General features: G+C 38.7%; 2 protein-coding genes across 3 annotated transcripts; one reads left to right on the top strand and one right to left on the bottom strand.

Moving 5' to 3' along the window:
• Positions 1–234: 234 nt before the first annotated feature.
• On the bottom strand, positions 235–8,026 carry LOC107091926 (secreted frizzled-related protein 2-like). The gene is made up of 3 exons (XM_015386159.1): positions 7,390–8,026; positions 2,032–2,112; positions 235–1,881 (listed from the first exon to the last, which is right to left on the bottom strand). The coding sequence occupies exons 1-3, from the start codon at positions 7,907–7,909 to the stop codon at positions 1,463–1,465; spliced, it is 1,020 nt and encodes a 339-aa protein (XP_015241645.1). The 5' UTR covers positions 7,910–8,026; the 3' UTR covers positions 235–1,462.
• A 5,423-nt stretch (positions 8,027–13,449) lies between these two features.
• On the top strand, positions 13,450–17,223 carry lamtor1 (late endosomal/lysosomal adaptor, MAPK and MTOR activator 1). 2 transcript variants are annotated; one of them, XM_015386156.1, is made up of 5 exons: positions 13,450–13,694; positions 15,154–15,296; positions 15,415–15,492; positions 16,273–16,396; positions 16,564–17,223. In XM_015386156.1, exons 1-5 carry the CDS (start codon positions 13,653–13,655, stop codon positions 16,654–16,656), a joined length of 480 nt encoding a protein of 159 aa, XP_015241642.1. In that variant the 5' UTR covers positions 13,450–13,652; the 3' UTR covers positions 16,657–17,223. The 2 variants fall into 2 exon arrangements, with proteins under 2 accessions (XP_015241642.1, XP_015241641.1); XM_015386155.1 differs by having other exon boundaries at positions 15,151–15,296.
• Positions 17,224–18,089: the final 866 nt, after the last annotated feature.

Here is an 18,089-nt window from a genome sequence, read left to right as displayed (position 1 = left end):
TATCATGCCGCCTATAAGATGCTCTTCTGTCAATATGGAAAACAGAGCAAACAGTGGCTGAAGGAGCAGACAGTGATACTGATGGAGGCTGCATGAAACCGATACCTCAAGTAAGCATCAGCAGGTGTGTTTCTATGGAGTCCGATTTCTGTCTACTTTTCACTGAGTCATGGTGGAAAGATCAAGAAAGAGACGGCCGTATGCACCACTCTAACACCAAATGTGATATAATAATGTCTTTATTTAAATATTTCCAGCACAGTATACATAAAGGATGAAAAAAGATAATTGAATCAAGCTTAAAATTTCCTATTAATTCAGACATGGTTGTTTTCATTTTAAATATATTTTAACTAAGCAAACTCCGAAAAAAGAAACAGTAAAGCAGCAAAATAAGACAACTTCATAGCAAATTGTGTCACATACAACATTTCTTTCATGCATGTCTACAAAAACCCACAAACATTGCGACTGCAGCTTTTCACTGAATGTGAAATAACGACTTTCCTGACATTGGAACAACTTTACCAGGTGTTGCAACGAAAAGACACCTTTCTGTGTCATTCTTAAGAAAAAAACAAGGTTATATAACAAAAATGCATAAAAAATTAAACAGCTAGCTTGTAAACCTATTGAAGTTTTTTTGAGAGTAACTGAACTCCAGTGACTAGAGCATTTCAAACAAAACACACCAGAAGTAAATTTCATGGCAACAGATGGACAAATGGGTAACCACCTTTAGCTTCTTTAGCTCAAACATGGAGATAATAAAAATCCATCTGAACCAAAAATAAAAACAAAGCTTCTCTACTGATATATAGTTTCTTTCTGCACTTCAAGATGTCCACAGTTCGGCCGGTTGTGTTTGACCTTAGTCAGGTGGTGCAACTTCAGCATTATCGGCTTCCTTTCACTTCTTCAGCCTCCTTCCTGCCTCTCATAGGCACCATTTCTAACACCATACTCAACCAACATTTATAACCACATTTTCATAACTGAGGTTTATGGGGAAAAAAGCAAAGTCTAACAACAAAAGCTTTTAATGTAAAAGTAAAATAAGTTTTTACTCTAGAAACATTTGCTTCTGTGTTAATATTGAGAAATCAACTAAAAAGCCAGTAATGCATGATGTCCACTTTAGCGAAAAATAGATCAGCTATAATTTCTTAAGAGAATATTGATAATTAGTAGTTAAATTATGTTACTTTTAAGGGTTTTACCCAGCTTACACTGGCTACCTGATAGATGGGAGAGTATTAGACACAATAGATGAAAGAGTTGCTTACATGCAACTTTACCATCGTCACCCACACAGACTGGGAAAAAAAAGCTTTTCTAGGGATCATATGCATTAATAGATCCTGAATGTGTTTCTTTGATTTCAAGTGAATAAATAAAAAGTGTGGACAAGTAGCATAAGGTTACAGACAGCGTTCTGTAAGAACCTAAAATGGCCAATGGTTTACAGCTCTGGACAAGGCTTTTTAAGAAGAGTTCTGATGAACTTCTTTAGCTCTTTGTCCCCTCTGGTCCACTTAACAAGTCTAGTCAAAACCAGTCTACCCTCTTCAGGCTTGGCTAAAGCCAGGTACCATCCGTCTCGGTGTCTGTTCACCAGCTTTCCTCCTCTTTTTGCCGTTTTTTTATCACTCTCCTCCTTCTTTGGCTCTTTTTCGTTGTTTATCTCTGGAAAGTCTAAATCGGGACATGTACAGCTGCCTCCTTCCTGCAGCCACAAAGCCTTGTGGGCGTTTGCTCCTCCAAACTCCTGCGCCCGCTCTGCACCTCCTCCTGCCCACCTCAGGATGCGGCTGCGGGCCATAGGCACAAGCTGACGGTCGCCTCCCACTCTTGACACGCTGTCCAGGCGCATCTTTAAGGCTGAGACGGAGAGAATTATGACAATTTTCCACAAATATCACTTATCACAACCTCCCTAATTTCAGCTTGTCTCCTCTGTCAACTTCTGAAGGAAAACCCTCAAATATAATCAAATGTAATACTCTGAAAGGGTTGGCTTTTGTTCCTCACCATATGGACTGAGGCAGAAGTTTTCCTGGATGTCCGACTCTCCTTCTGCAGTCAGACTGCAGGCGTCACAGATAACACTTCCTGAGTGAAGCAAAGAGAAACAGGCTTTTATTAAGCAACGGGGATGAAGAACACAGGAAAACACAAAACCTCACCTGGAAAGGGATGGATTCAGTTGTTAAATGAATAAAACAGGGGAGGATGGTGGAAAACAGTTACATGTCAACTGCATCTAAAGACAGAATTTTATAACACCTAAATAAATAAGCAGTGAAAAAAATACCTGAAGGAGGTAGTAAAATTAATAAATATATCAATGAAAGAAATATAGTGTTCTGATGTTATGAAATTACATTTTTTTTTTTACAATTTTAAGTATTTCAAGTAACTTGTTTTAGTCAGTGGTGGACGAAGTACTCAACAGTAGTACTTGAGTGAAAGTATTGATACTCATAGTCAAATCTTACTCAACTACAAGTAAAAGTTACTCAAACATCTACTCAAGTTAAGGTATTGATGTACTCACTTTTGAAAATACTTAAGTATTCAAAAGTAGATACATTTAGGGGTGCTTGAGTATTAAAAAATACAAATTAACTTTTCTAATATCAGTACATTTCTGAGTAATTTTAAAGAACCTTGTAACTTTCAGAAACCACCTGATATATTGAAGCGTAGAACCACCTGCTACAGATTCTACACCACCTGCACTGGAAAAACGATCCAATGGAATCAGTATTTTTACTCTTAAAATAAGATAATTAGATAATACTCACTTGAAATAAGACAATGCAATTGTGTTTTCTTATTTTAAATCTAAATTGTCTTGTTCCATTGGCAAGATGTCTCTTTTATCTCCTCAATTCAAGAACAAATGCACTTATTTTAAGAAAAAATGACTTATCAAGATTTTAAATTTTTTGCACTGTGTGAAGAACTTCAGCATAAAAATGCCACAAAAAATGACAGCTGTTGTGATTATTATTTCCTATTTAAAAACAAACCAAAAAGAAAACAGTAGCGTATTGATTCTCCTCACAGTTTCACTGTGGTTTACCAGTTTAAGATTGAATCTATTACCACAAATAAGCTCTGATTTTAGAACTCCTGCTACTGAACCACTTAGACACATGGCAACAACTCATAGCTTGATCAAATGTATAAACTAGAAATAATATCTGCCCTTAGTTTCTTACATTTGTGGAACGTCGTGCAAATCTCTACAGCAGTGGTGTCCAGATTCAGTCCTAAGGGCTGATATCTGCCATGTTGAATTTGCATTTTTAAGAAAAACAAACAAACAGAAAAAGCGGATTAAAAGCTAAGCTGAGACAAAAGGAAAAAGGAACTAGCAGCTTCCTAGTAATGTAGTGGAGTAAAAGTTATAAGTACCCCCAAACATATACTCAAGTTAAGTAAAAATACTCAATAAAGTACTTAAGTACAGTAATCAAGTAAATTTACTTTACTTTCCACAACTGGCTTTAGTTATATTATAGCTTATTGCAATGAAATTAGTTAGATAGCATTTAGATTTGACTTGTTTGTAGTAAAACAGATTTGTAATTCAAATTTGACCTGAAAACTAATGACTTGTGACTTGGGTGTCGTTACTTGTACTTGATGCTGTCATTAAAGCAAATATTAAGGGTAAGGAACCTATCCCAGCTCCAAACATGCATAGCTACCAGTCCATTGGGCTGTGGTATTTTAGGGTTTTTTCCTTATGATGTATTGATGACTTAAAAGGATTTAACTCTAAAGACTTTAAGCTGACTTTTAACTTGCATTTGCACTTGCATAATTTGACCTCACCTCTAAGCTGACAAATTAAAGCTGTGAAAAAGTAGGTTGTGAAATATCTCACAACTCAGCTATACAATTTAGTCAATTTACAAAAGTAACAACTGTTCGTCCCCGAAACACTTTTCTTGACGGTAATATCTTCCTTCTGCATAAATTACAATCAATCATATGTCATGATCTGGCCTGTTTGCTTTCCCTTAATTAGTAATTCCTTTCACCTGTCGTTTTCCCTCCCTGCCTCAATTATAATTTATTCCTCTCACCTGTTTCCTCTTGGTTTTATTCAGTTCAGCCTGAGCATTCAGTGCCAGATTATTACTTGTCTTTCTGTTAGCCTGTCTGTTATTTTTATTTCATGGTTCATGTCCTGGATCCTGGCAGCCAATGGAAAGAGGGTTTGAGTGTTTGTCTCGTCTCCTGCCTGATCGTCCACTGTTCCTCCCCCGCGGAGTCCTCTGGGTTTTTGGCTCATTATGGGGGGAGGTTCAGTTTTTATCCAGTAAGCCTGGCTCCAGGGAGGAGACCAGTTTAAAGTCCTGCATCAAGTTCTGGTTCCACGTCCCGTCTCGGCTACCCTCTTCCACTGAGCCTGCTCATCTGCACCTGATTCTGTCTACTCCTGTGCATAATCACCTGGTCACGCTTCTGGTCCCAGTCAGACTCTGAACCCTCCTGGGAGCTTGTGGATGCCTGGAAGTCTGGTGGCCAACTCAGATAATCATCTTCTGTCAGATGATCATGGTCACTTACCTTGGTCACTTACCATCATGGTCACTTACCTGTGCCCCCCCCCCACCCCCGAAATATCCGCGAACCACATCTACACTTCAGTTTTTGTTTTATTTAATAACATTTTGAACTTTCCTACTGACTGTCTCTCGTTGAATACTGGGTCCATCTGTCCTCGGTCCATGACATCATATCAAAGTCAGTCACTCTAAGGGCTCCTGTTACAGTTAAATCTCAGCAAGAAGTCCCAACGAACACTTCTGAAGGTAAATGTCAAGAAGAACAGACCCTTTAAACACGAAACCAACAGACTTTCACAACATACCACACCCAATAATCACTGACAACATGATAATAGAAGGGAAGTTTCTTCCAAACAGCATTTAATGAAGCTCTAATCCTTATTATCAATAACAGCATGATCCAATAATTTCACCTTTCAGTTAGTTTCCTCACAACATTTGAACCTTACATCCATGCCTGGTTTATAACAGGAAGAATTTTTTGGATAGACTATCTAATAAAATATTTCTGTAAAGACAGTAGATATGCTAAAACACAAAACAAACTACGGTAATATCAACCCCGGACTGATTATTTAACATACTAAAGTTATAGTCTAACCTTTAAATATATGTTTTAAGTATTTAATGTTGTCTGGTTTGTATATTTGGTGAAGAACGGCTGAACTGATTTTTAAGTCTAAATATTTCATATTTTTAAATGCTAGAAATAAAAAAAAAAAAGTACAGATTTAGAAAACTCAAAGGCAACATTTTAAATATAGTAGCAAATTGTAGATCATGAATTAGGTTTTGACCTCAATATTATTTATGTTTCCAAAACTACTTTCTACACCGGTTACACTGAGCTCCTGTTCCAAATAATAAATAAAATAAATTATGATAAAAGGCTTCAAGGTGCTGCAATAGGTAGCACTGCTACCTTGCAGCAAGAAGGTTCTGGGTTCAATTCCCTTTCTGCATGGAGTGCTAATCCATCTGTCAAGGTAAAACTGTTGTTTTGCTGATTTGGGTCTCTAAGACTCATTTTTAATTACGGTACAGGACGTTGCCATCCCAGCAGATGTTAGGGCTGCGCTCCTTACCAAAAAGAAAGTTATTGCATAAGATCGCATGACATCCCTGTGCTGCACTGAACACAGTAGTGAGCATGTTTACCTTATTTAGTGGCCGGAATGACTGTTTATTTTTTAGTAAATCACAAGCCTCTCAGATACTTCACTTTGGCGCTGCCGCTACCCCTGGCAACCCCATAGCATTTTTTGTAAAGGTCAACTTAATATCACAGACTGCTGCTAAATTGTTCTCTATGAAAAATTTTTGAATCGCTTTGGGGAGACCATCATTTTTTGGAAACATCCTAAAAGCTCTAAAAAAAAAAAAAAAGAGAGTCCACCTTTTTTCATCCATATGCAGCTCTGATGCGGTCGGATTCAGCGGAATTTCTGGTAGATCTACCCCAGAAACCAGAAAGCAACGATGCTCGGCAGTGGGGAGTGACAGATCGGGGTCTGTGCTGGAGGTAAGGGAGGATGATTAACAGTCCCTCTAGAGCTTAATGATGTTTATCCATCCTCTGAATGGATAGACAAATAAATAGTTTTACAATTTGAGGATGGAAAAGATAAGAATGAAGTTAGCATATGTTTTGAAGAGGACAAATAACCATGTAGGTATGTCAAAAAGAATTTTGTTAAAGGCCAAAATAGACACCATGAGTGAGATTTTAACTTTTGGGGCAACATCAATTGCAAACATTATGGAAAAAACGTTAAATAAAAAGTGAATCTGGAAAACAATCACCCTAACACAATATGTGTAAAATAATGTTAGGCTTCAGGGGGAAACTTCAAATTGAATGAATAAAAAAATTTTGACTACAGTACCATTGAATCCCTATCTATGATTTCACTGAAGACAGATGACTTGCAGAGACACATAATTTTCTCTTTACGGCAAATAACGCAAAATCTAGTTCAGAAACAGAATGAATTCTGTACTAATCATCTCTAATGTTGGGATATTGATGTGCATAATTAACCATAGTGTTTTTGTTGTCAAGTAGTTTTGTAGGTTGTTTGTCCTGTGCGTCTCTGTGTTGCCCTGCGATGAACTGGCGACCTGTCCAGGGTGTACCCCGCCTCTCGCCCATTGACTGCTGGAGATAGGCACCAGCACCCCTCGCGACCCCACTTTGGACAAGCGTGTCAGATAATGGATGGATGGTTTTTTTGTTGTCAAGTAATGTTCAATTCAATTCAGTTTATTTCTATAGCGCCAATTCACAACACAAGTCATCTCAGACACTTTACACTTCACTACACAGTTTTCTATCTAAGGAAAACCAGTTGATTGCATTGACTCATTGACTCTAACGCAATCCCTCACACTGAGCATGCTTGTAGCGACAGTGGAGAGGAAAAACTCCCTTTTAACAGGAAGAAACCTCCACCAGAACCAGGCAATGTTAATATATATAAAATTAAAATGTTTTGAATATTCGACTTGTGAGAAAAAAAAAAAGGTAGGGGTGGCTAATGAGTGGCTAAGGGTGGGCATGGCCACCCCTGGCCCCCCATCTAGCTCCGCCCCTGCTGCTTATGAACGATATTAACACCCTGTTATGTTGATTCGCGTCTCCCAGCGGGGTCCCGAGCCTAACATTGGGAACCTCTGCCTCAGGCTGTTTCCATTAATGCCAATTGCATCCAATAAACAAATAAAATCGGCTTCAGCAGCTGATGTTTGTTTTTTCTGGACAGTTTAAGTTAAAAGTCAGGATATATAAAAGAAGTCGGACCTTTCAGCTCCTCCTCGCGCTTCACCTCCTCCTCCGTCAGCTCCTCCTGCTGTCCGGTGGCCGGGATGCAGAGCTCCGTCCCGCTGGGGAACCGGGAGCAGTTGAACATCTCTGGCCAGGGGAAGCCGAAGGCGCTCATCACGGGCAGGCAGCCGTCCCGCACGGCCTCGCAGAGGCTCCTGCAGGGGCTGACGGCCCCGCTGAGCTCCGGCAGGCACACCGGGGCGAACAGCGAGCACAGGAACTTCTTGGTGTCCCGGTGGCACAGCTTGGAGACCAGCGGCAGCCAGGCGGCCGACTGCTGCTGGACCTCCTTCAGGGAGTCGTGGCCGAGCAGGTTGGGGATCCACATGCGGCGGTAACCGATGCCGTGACAAAGAGACAGGGTGGACGGGATGGGCTTACACACCGAACGGAACGACGAGCTGAAGCCGATGGAGGGAGGTCCGATCGGGACCGCTGTGTCAGAGGCAGAAAGCACAGCGGAGGATAGGAGAGAGCTGAGCAGAAACACAGACATGGTTCTGGTTCCTGGGTGAAGTTTTCACTGGTAGCACCTCTGCCTGGACTTGACTCTCCTGAGGGAGTAAACAAAGAGGTGTTTGGTGGAAACAGGGGGTAATTAGAGGGCAGGCGCCTCCCAGTCATCATCCCACCCATCAGTCAGTCTGACTCCAGAACAGGAGCAGCTCTACTGGATCACCCTACATTAAATGTATGGAAGCAAATCGTTACCATATTTCAAATAAAAGAGCATTTCTAAAAATGCGTTTTCATTTGAAATATGAAGAAAAAAAAAAATATATGAAAACATTCTTAAAATGAAAAAGCATTTTTGGAATATGAAGAAATATAAACATTCATAAAATGAAAACGCATTTCTGAAAATGCTTTTTCATTTTATGAATGTGGCTGTATTATTTGACTCATAAATTAAATTAGTAATCAATCATCCTATTTGCATTTTAATTTTCTTCTTCAAGAATGATCATCCTTTTGCTTGATTAAAATGAAAAAAAAAAGACATTTGAGACTTATTTTTCAAAATGAACCCAACAAATACATACCAAAATTCAATTTCAAATGTAAAATTTAAAAATGACAAAGCATTTCCAGAAATGCTTTTTCATGTTAAGAATGTGGCTGCATTATTTGACTCATAAATGAAATAAGTAATCAATCATCCTATTTGCATTTTCATTTTCTTCTTTAAGACCGCACATTTTAGAGAGAAAGCACAGCGGACATTGCTTTTTCGTTTTCGTGGTCTGCCAGCAAAGTACTGTTCATAACTCGAAAACAAAAAAGCATTCTAAGCGGCGGGCGCAGCAGAGTGACGTTAGCAGCCACTCTTCCTCAGGTCCTCGCTGACCAGGCTACCCATCTTGTTTGGTAGGGGGCGCTGTGCACGTCTGCGTTGCATCACATTGTACTACTTCATTTTAAACGTGGTAACGATTTGCTTCCATATAAACATGCCAACCCATTAGAAATACTTATTGATCAGATCCATACAGAGCACCATGTGTAATGATAATAATAAAAACGACTGAACTTTATTGATCTCGTCAATGACACTTGGTAGGCCCCTACACAATTGTGGACAAGGACGTCACTTTGTAGACGTAATGGTACATAAAATTCCTCTAAAACTCACCTGATACTAGGATGCCTGACCGGAACGTATTTATACCCCAACAAATGGCAGATTTCAACATGATGGTGAGGCGTTTAAACACGAAACCAATAGCAAAGCAGACAGTGGTACTTTTAATTACTATGTTAATAACTGTGTAGAGTTCATTAGACGGTTGGTAAAAAATATTCTTATATAGTATGTTTCAAACCGCAATAAAGAAAAAAGAATGATGTTTTTTTTTACAATACGCCTTGGAATTATGGGTAATCCAGATATACAATGCGTTAGCGACCATGGATACCAAAAAGAGGTACTAAAGCGGATTCCAGAAAAGATAAAGCAAAGAAGAGCAGCTGGAAGAACAGAAAAAAACTTCCCAAAATAAACACGTTGTTTCAAAGAACCACAGAAGTTGCTGCTGCTACAGTAAGTGAAGACTGCGACCAGGAGATGAACGGAGTGCTGTACTTCCTTTGGGGCCCAGCCAGATAATGTTGCTTACAGGCCTGTTGTTGTGTCGTTACGCCATTGGGACAGATTGACCTCTGTATTTAACCCATCCCCTTGGGGAGCAGTGGGCTGCCATTGTGCAGTGCCCAGGGAGCAGTGTGAGGTTAAGGGTCTTTGATCACAGACCCTAAGTGGCAGTCTGTGGGAGTGGGGCTCAAACTCAGGATTCAAAGCTCTATGCCCCAACCACTACGGTTTTATCACAATTAAAAACTTCCACTGATTTTAGTTGGACTTTATGTATTAAAACAACAGATAATATAATAATAAGATTAAATTGTAAAAAAAATAAATAAATAAATAAAGTTTTCAATAAATTATACAATTATAGGCCTATAGAGTCAAAATACCTTTGCATTTAGGCCCCTGAGGCAATTGGCACACCCCATCCTCTGTGGTATGTCTCTAACAGCTTTGCTCATCTGACATTTTTACATTCTTATTTCAAAATAGCTAAAGCTCAGTCAGAGATTATATTTGAGGTATAAATATAGGCGTTATAAATGACCCCTCACACCAGGGACTGTTCTCCCTGCTGCCCTCTGGAAAGAGACTTCAAAGCATCTGATGCAGGTCCAGCAGATTCCAGAACAGTTTCTTTCCCACTGCAAAGACTGCTGAATGTTATACAAAATAGAGTTATTGAAAAAAAAAAAACTGAATGTTGGAACTGTAACGAATATACAGTTTGTACAAAATGTGTACAAAATGACAACAAAGTCTGTCTAAGTCTAAGGTATAGCCCTAAACTATAATTGTGCTATTTTAAAACATCACCCATAGTGTTCTTTGATCTAAACTACCCATTGAACCTCTGTTTGTATTTGCAGGGCTGCACCCCAGTCCTCAATTGTCAGCACCCTCTAACAGATTTTCTTCCAAATGTCAATCTTCTTATAAACTGTGATAAACTCCAACATGGCTTGTGGTTAACTTTGATTTATATTTTGCTTTCAATCAACTAAATCGGGTTTTTTTTCTTGCCATCTATCCATAAGTTTGGTTTGAGGAGAGCAGAACCAATATGTACCCTTTCAGAAAATCCTCCCACCTGAGCTGTGTATTTCTGCAGCTCTTTCAGAGTTACCTCCTAACTGCGTCTTTGAATATTCCTCTTCTTGCCCAGGATGTCAGGTCCTGTCTTGTTTTTTTTTTTTCATTTTCAGATGATGGATTGAACAAAGCTTTGTTAGATTAGTAAATTCCAAGAATATACTAATCTTGTTCAACATTTCCTAAAACTCTTCTCCCTTTCAGCTGAGATCCTTGATCAATATTATGTTTCTTCACTAACGTTCTCAAACAAACTTCTTAAGCCCTCAAAGGACAGCTGGATATATTCTGGCATTAAATTATAAAGGGGCGATTAGGGGGTTAGATTTGCAGCCAGTTACCTTTGATTTCATTTATGGGTGTAACATTTAAAGGGCGTGCATGCAAATGCAAATACCGTAGTTAAAAAAAATGTTTTTATCAAAAACTAACTGTCTAGAATGGATTAACCTTCTTAATCTGTAATTTACGAAACAGAAAAATATTATATTTGTTATACAAATTCAAGCTCTCTGTAATAAATCCCTACACGTGTGACCTTTTTTATGCATACATCCAGTTCATACATTTGAGGGTTTCATTTAAAATCTGTAAACACTTCTTTTAGTGGTCATAGTTAGATTCTCCACAGTACTTAAATGTAAAAAAGGAAATTCAAGAGACTTATTACATAAATGTAAAAAAACAAACAAACATTGACCGTACTATTGCATACGTTTAAAATGTATTTGTGTTTATAACATTTCAAATGTCTGCAATCTTTTTGGGTTACAGAGAGCTGTTAGCTATGTAAATAAAAGCAGTGCAGTGAAAATAAAATGGAATAATGTGTGTTATAAAAACACTGGTTGTGACACAGTCTGTCATCTTCTCACCCAAGGTGTGTTAAGAGATCCTTTCATCTCTCAGAGAGACACATTCACTGACATGTCTTGTCCTGTTTGCTTCCTCTTGTGCTTTGCTGCAGGGTGTGATTCCCATTAAAGAATGGTAGAAACTTGGTTAAATACTCTAAAAACAATGAAAATATAGGTTCTGTTGATAATTTAGCATAGGCTGAGGTGTATATTCTCTTTCAAACATTAGAAGACTAGAGTCACACAGAAAAGGTTGATATATAATTACTTATTTATCCACTTAATGGTATTTTGCATAATGATTATTGAAGTTGTCTACTCCAAAGTCTCCTTTTATGCATAATGTAAACTCAGCAGATGGTCCAGGCGCACAGTGGTAAATCGTGTTTTTTTGTTGCTCTCTTATCATCACAGGCTACCAAAATAAACAAAAACTAAAGTCGCTATAGAACGTAAGCACCTAGCTTAGACATTATGCCCCCTTCCATTGCTATGGTATGATTCTCTTAAAGATTTTAATGTGGACAGTTCCTGTGTTTCCAGTGGCAATTCCAGAAAGTTTGGATAGGGATAGTCAGGCAGGGGCCAATGTGCACTGAGGGGAACTGAAAACTGATAGGCGCCAAAAACATCTTATGTTCAATCTATACTGATCAAAATAAACCAACAGGAAAATAAATGTGCATAACATCTAGCCAAGTAAGCTCGCCCCACCCACCAGTGGCCAAAATAATTTTTGCCTGCGAGTTTGGTCTAGCCTCGATCAATGCCCCAGGCCCTAGAACTGACTGGCCAATCACAACGCAGAGATGTGTTTTGAATTGTTGGTTTTGAGGGCGTGGCAACAAAGCTGCGCGACGCTGAAGAAAGCACAACAAGGAAGATGGCAACAACTATTGAACAGTAGCATGCACAAAACAATCTTAAATCTAGCAAGTGAAAACAGTGATCCTTCCTCAATATAACTGAAGCTGAAAGTGCAACCGAACCCCATGAAAATATATATGTTTTAAAAATTGGGCCAAGGAACCTATCAGCTGTGGTTTCTGTACCAGCACACATCATAGTTTAGTTACCTTGCATTAGTACTATGTCTTTAGTATAGAGGGGTCAGGGCTAGTTCTGCGGGGCCCCTGTTTGCCCCTGTCTAAAACAGATAGAAGCCAGTGTAGCAGTTGCTCAGTTCGAATTCATGGACTGCGTCCTGCGAAGGCCAGTTTCAAAGCACGATTATGTCATAGGGCGGCGCAGAGGTCTGGTCGGATTCCAAGACTCCTCTTTATGCGGCCTACAAATATGTTCTTCTTTTTGCCCGATTTGAAGGATGGGGCTGATGTATCCTCGCTATCCTTGGACATCCCAGGATTCATTGCGAGACCAAGCAAGCCGGCTGCTCCGTGATCAGAGGAAATGGTACTTGGCACCGAACAGTGGTAAATATTGGAAGTTCAGTTTAATATAATCCAAGTTTGTAATTAGTTCTGTCTGAAATGAATGAAAATAGTTGTTTTAATGGTTATTGAGTCAGATATGTGGCAGGTAATGTTTAATTTATCTGTTACTGTGTAAATGGGTTTAGCTATAATTTAAGGACAGATTCTAATATATCTGCACTATGGGGACTATAAATTTGATAGGATTTTTATTTTTTTATTGCTGTTTTGTACAAAATGCCTAACTAAGTATTTTTTGTTGTTGAATATTAGAGATTTTGCAGATATATTTTTTATACATACATTGTTTAGATTTACTTATATCTTTCTACCCCTTTTATAGAATAGAATACAAAATCTCTTTATTGTCCCATAATGGGCAAATTTACAGCAGCAGAAAGATTACTGATAATGGCCACACAAATGTTGACCTTAAATAATGTATAAGTATAACATAATAATGTTATGTAAAGTCCTGCATTACCTGCAGCACCCCTTCTTGAATTTTCCCCCGTCACGTGACTTAGGTAATCGCTGCTTCTCAAATACCGGAAGTAGTCGTTGTGTTGTTGTCTCACAGCTGTTGTCATGTGATAGCCTGCCCTGAGCAAGCTGCTGTACACAGTAGCTTTTTACCTTGGTGTTGGTTTAAATTAAAAAACACCCTGGCGGATTCTTAGCTTTATGTTTGTAGCGGAAGAGTAACGCGGCTCTATTGTGAAGGAGAGCGGAGAAGGAGGGGTTGCGTAGTTTGACTCCTCGGACGCAGCAATGGGTTGCTGTTACAGTGGCGAGGAAGACAGCTCCGGACAGGTAGCTAGCGGCTAGTTGCTAGCCCACCGTGATTACTGCCTCCTGGCTTATTTTAAAGGAAACACATACTCGTAGTATTTCCTTTGCTTTAGTTTGTAGTTTTTAAACCATTCTTACTAAGACAGACAACTTATATGTTTGTTTGTTTCAAACTGGAAGCCCGAATGTAGCGTTAGCTTACTAGCCGGCGGAGCAGGCCGAACACAGGCTAAGTTGCTCATAAAGTTGACACAACTCGAAACAGTACACAATGAACAGGTTTAAAACGTTGGAAATCGGTGTTAATGTGAATATATACAATAACAATGCAAAACAAAACACGGTTTATTGACTTTGATTTACGCATGACATTTAGAGAAGCACTAAGTTTAAATATTGGATAAATAATCGATCATGAATTGTTGAGCAGAGAGGAAAATGTTTGCCATGACAGCTGCTGTGTCATATGACTGCTGACACCCGCAGCTGGTTTTAGTTTAAGGAAACCAGCATCGTTTTTCCCCTTTGGCTTAAGTTTTCCTTTCAGTTTTCATACATGTTCAATTATCATACATGGTCGATGTTGGCATTTGAGCTGAATTGTTTGATAATATTCAAAATGTGAAGGGATTTATATTTTGGTTTATTACCCGTTCTTTTAGTGAAGCTTTGCTTATATTGTACTGGCTGAGTTAACCTCAGAGATCTTAACTTTTCTATTATTTTTAATGCGCTGGGGTTCACCTAAACACCTAAAAAGAACATGTAGCACACACCTTTCAAAGCTATATTTTTGCTTATTTTAGTTTTTCCTAAAAATAAAAAATAAAAGCAATCCACTGGACTCGGTTTCCAAGTTTGAAGACATTTAGCTTCCCATCCAGGAAGCTTTTTTAATTCAAAATGTCAGGAATATGGTTGAGTTCGAGGTTTTATACAGTAGCCCAACAAAGGCTTGTTTTTGTTTTGAAAACATGCAAGTTGGAAAAGACAAAGGGGTCCACCCATTTGGAATGGAGGTCATTTTGATTTAGTTTGCAAAGGGAAAACAAAGAAGTGTACATTTATTTAGTCCTACTTGTTAAATAATTTTAAAAAACTACTAAAAACATTATTTTTTTTCCCAAGCCTTTCAGACTCATTTTACCAAAGGCTGCTATGATTGTATTTATTTTGTCTACATGCATTTTATATGGTCTTGCTTTGTATTTTATGCCTCATATTGCACAGCACTTTGTGACTCTTGTCTGAGAAAGGTGCTATATAAATAAACCTTACTTACTTATTTGGTGCTTAAAATGTAAAGGTGACAATTTGGTATTAAAAGTAATGTAATTATGTGCTGCTTGAGATACAAGTTCAGGTTATAAATGTGCTGACCATAGAGCAGATTTGTTCAACTTTATTAGAGCTTTGAATCTCAATCTAAAGAAGCTACTTTTAATGGCTGCCACCCATTTTCCTCACTCTGCTCCAGAAGAATGATGAGATCGAACCGCTGCTATCCCACCAAAACCCTGTGAGCAAACCTCCAAATGGGACAGACTGGACCACAACCAGTGTCCCCTCTGCACAGACAGATGGACAAGCCCTCCTCACATCCATCCTGACAAAGACTGCTCAGTAAGTCAGGTTTTCATGTGATGCATAAAAATCAACAATGTGTATTTTTTGGCAATAAAACTTTTTATTTTATCTCTTTCCTTTTTTTTTTCTTTTCTTTGCTTCCTTTTTATCCCAGGAACATCATTGATGTCTCAGCAGCGGACTCTGTAGTGATGGAGCAGCACGAAATCATGGACAAAGCTCGACAATACAGGTATGTTAGAAGTTTTGTGCTTGTTGAAAAAAAACTTACTTTGCTGTGACATAGAAAGCTATGATTCTCCTATTATTTCACTCCATCTGAAGATTATTAACCAATCAGATTTTTACGGTAGCTGAGTAAGTTGGCCACTGAATCAGGTGACTGAACCAGCTGCACACTGTGCAGATTGAACTCACCTGCTTCAGTGGCTGGGCAGAACAAATGCATGACAGAGAGATGACTTGTTGACTCCAGATCCACCCCATCTCTGGTATTTTCTTATGCCACCATTAACAGGTTGTTATTCTTGATGTTATCCATCCATACTGGCTGCAGGAGTTTCTCCATGCATTTATTAGTCCATCAAGCCATCATGTCTTTCCTTTCTTTTAGTCACTGATCACTGATTTTTGTAGCTTCTATATCTTAAACCAATTTAGAAAATTAAATTAGGCCTAAAAGGAGAACTTATGTAAAAATAAAAATGTCGTTTTGACACGTAAAAGTGCAACCCTGTGAAAATACAGGGGCCAAGGAAATGATTTGGAAGGAATGTGGAGGGAGACGATTTTAATCACAAAGGCTCCGTTCTCAACCCTAGCCTCCGATTAGCTAGTGGGAGTTGGATGTTTCACCTCTGACTGCAGTTTTGTTTAGACTAAGATACAGATGTAGACACTGTTCTTAAAAGGTTCTCAAAACACAGTTTGTTTCTTGGGATGTGTCCCAGACTAAATGTGTCTTAATTATATACCCAGTAAGTTTTGAACGTGTTTTTTTTTTTTTTCTCAGTACAAAACTGGCTGTATTAAGCACCAGTTTGCCTCAGAAGAAAGCCCTCTCTCTTCCCTCCCTAACAAGCCAGCCCCACCAAGTGCTCGCAAGTGACCTGGTGCCATACTCAGATGTTCAGCAGGTAAGCATTTGTTTTCAGCCATGTTGTTTTTCCCTTTTTGAGTAAAACATAATGACAGAGAGGCCTCATAGAGGTTTTTTTCTTAATAGAATAACATACATCAATACATAATTTGAAATTATTTTACTTATTTTGCACAAAAACATATTCTTTTTTTTCTTTTGCAGGTATCCAAGATAGCAGCTTATGCATATAGTGCAATCTCTCAAATCAAAGTGGATGCTAAAGAGGAACTGGTTGTCCAGTTTGCCATTCCCTGACTCTTTCCTGCGTACAGTTCCACCCATCCTACTCGCTCGTTGCCACTCCTGCTTCATCATCCTCCAGTCCACCTGTTTTTTTTCAATAAAACGTTTTGGTTATCGTGCTTTTAGCTCTGCCACGAACTTCTTTGAACACAGGAAGTGAATGCTAACCCCCCGGAAAAAGAAAAAAAACTCTTAATGAATTTATCCAGCAGATGAGTGGAGGAGGCTTTTGCCCTACGTTTATGGTGATCCGCTCAGAGAGGCATCCTCTGTGTATAAAACATGTATAACAGCCTTTTTTTCAGGTTTTGTAAAAGAAATGTCAATCTAAAACCTTTTTTAGGTTTCCGGGCTCTTCTCGGTGTCTTTATTTCTTTATTAGACTCTATGTTCCATCAAGCACACACACTGAGACAGCTTCATGATGATTGGCTCAGGTTTACCTGCGATAGACAGTTTTACAGAACAGACCTACAGTTGTAGTGCACCTGCAAAGATCCCGTAACATGTCATCATATCTGTACAAATAACTTAAAAGCCGAATTACTCCTCAGTTGGTTTTCTCTGAGCAGTAAAAAAAAGTCAATTTTAGCTTTAAAAGAGCAAATATCAATTATATCATTGTATTTCAGATCATGCAGGTCATCTGGTGTCATTCTCAAGAAAAAAAAAAAGCTGTTTTCATTTTAGCATCAGACAGCTTTATCTGTCAGCTGATGATGGTTATGATTGACAAACATGAGCTTTGGATACAGGCTGGTTGGGCCACCTGAAAACATTTCAGTTTGATGCTCAAATTTACAGATGCTGTTTGAATATCCTCGCCTTCTGATGAGCTGGGCAGGAATTAAACATTTTAAATGACGGGTAGAGAAATCAAAGGTGTCGCTGGTGGCCTACGGGGGTGCAGAGACTTGCAATGTATAATCATTACCTTCTAGCAGAATCTTCTGATTGATGACATCGATGGCTGGAGGGTCCTGTTGGATGATGCTTTTGTTTTTTTTTAATAAGACACAACACTTTTCAGGTCTGCAGTCGTTAGCTTTTTACTCAAAGCGTTTCCAGCTTGAGGTTTTCATATTAATCAGAAACTAACAGCTGTAGCACCGTAGTGGTGTGTTAATCTACGCACCAGGGGAGATGAACCTCAGATCCTTGGGAAATTATTTATGTATTTTTTTTTTCTGTTCTTAAATGTACATGTGTGTTTTGAAGGAGCACACAAAGTAAGCTGATCTGGAGTCTCTAAAGGGAGCCTGCAAGTCTGTGACTAAACCACAACTGATTAGAGCTTTGTTTTTTGCATTGGGTTTTGGCTTTTTTTTTTTTCTTTTTCTGTTTGTTACTTAAATGTGTAGAACATGGATGACTGTATGTTTGCATTTTCTTTAGGCTAGTACCAAACGATTCTAAACATCTTTATTGTTTGTTTTTTGATTTAA

Source organism: Cyprinodon variegatus, unplaced genomic scaffold (genome assembly GCF_000732505.1).
Source record: "Cyprinodon variegatus isolate N-32 unplaced genomic scaffold, C_variegatus-1.0 Scaffold358, whole genome shotgun sequence".
Taxonomy (NCBI): domain Eukaryota; kingdom Metazoa; phylum Chordata; class Actinopteri; order Cyprinodontiformes; family Cyprinodontidae; genus Cyprinodon; species Cyprinodon variegatus.
The sequence above is the reverse complement of the archived record's forward strand: the minus strand, read 5'-3'. Positions and strand labels throughout refer to the sequence as shown.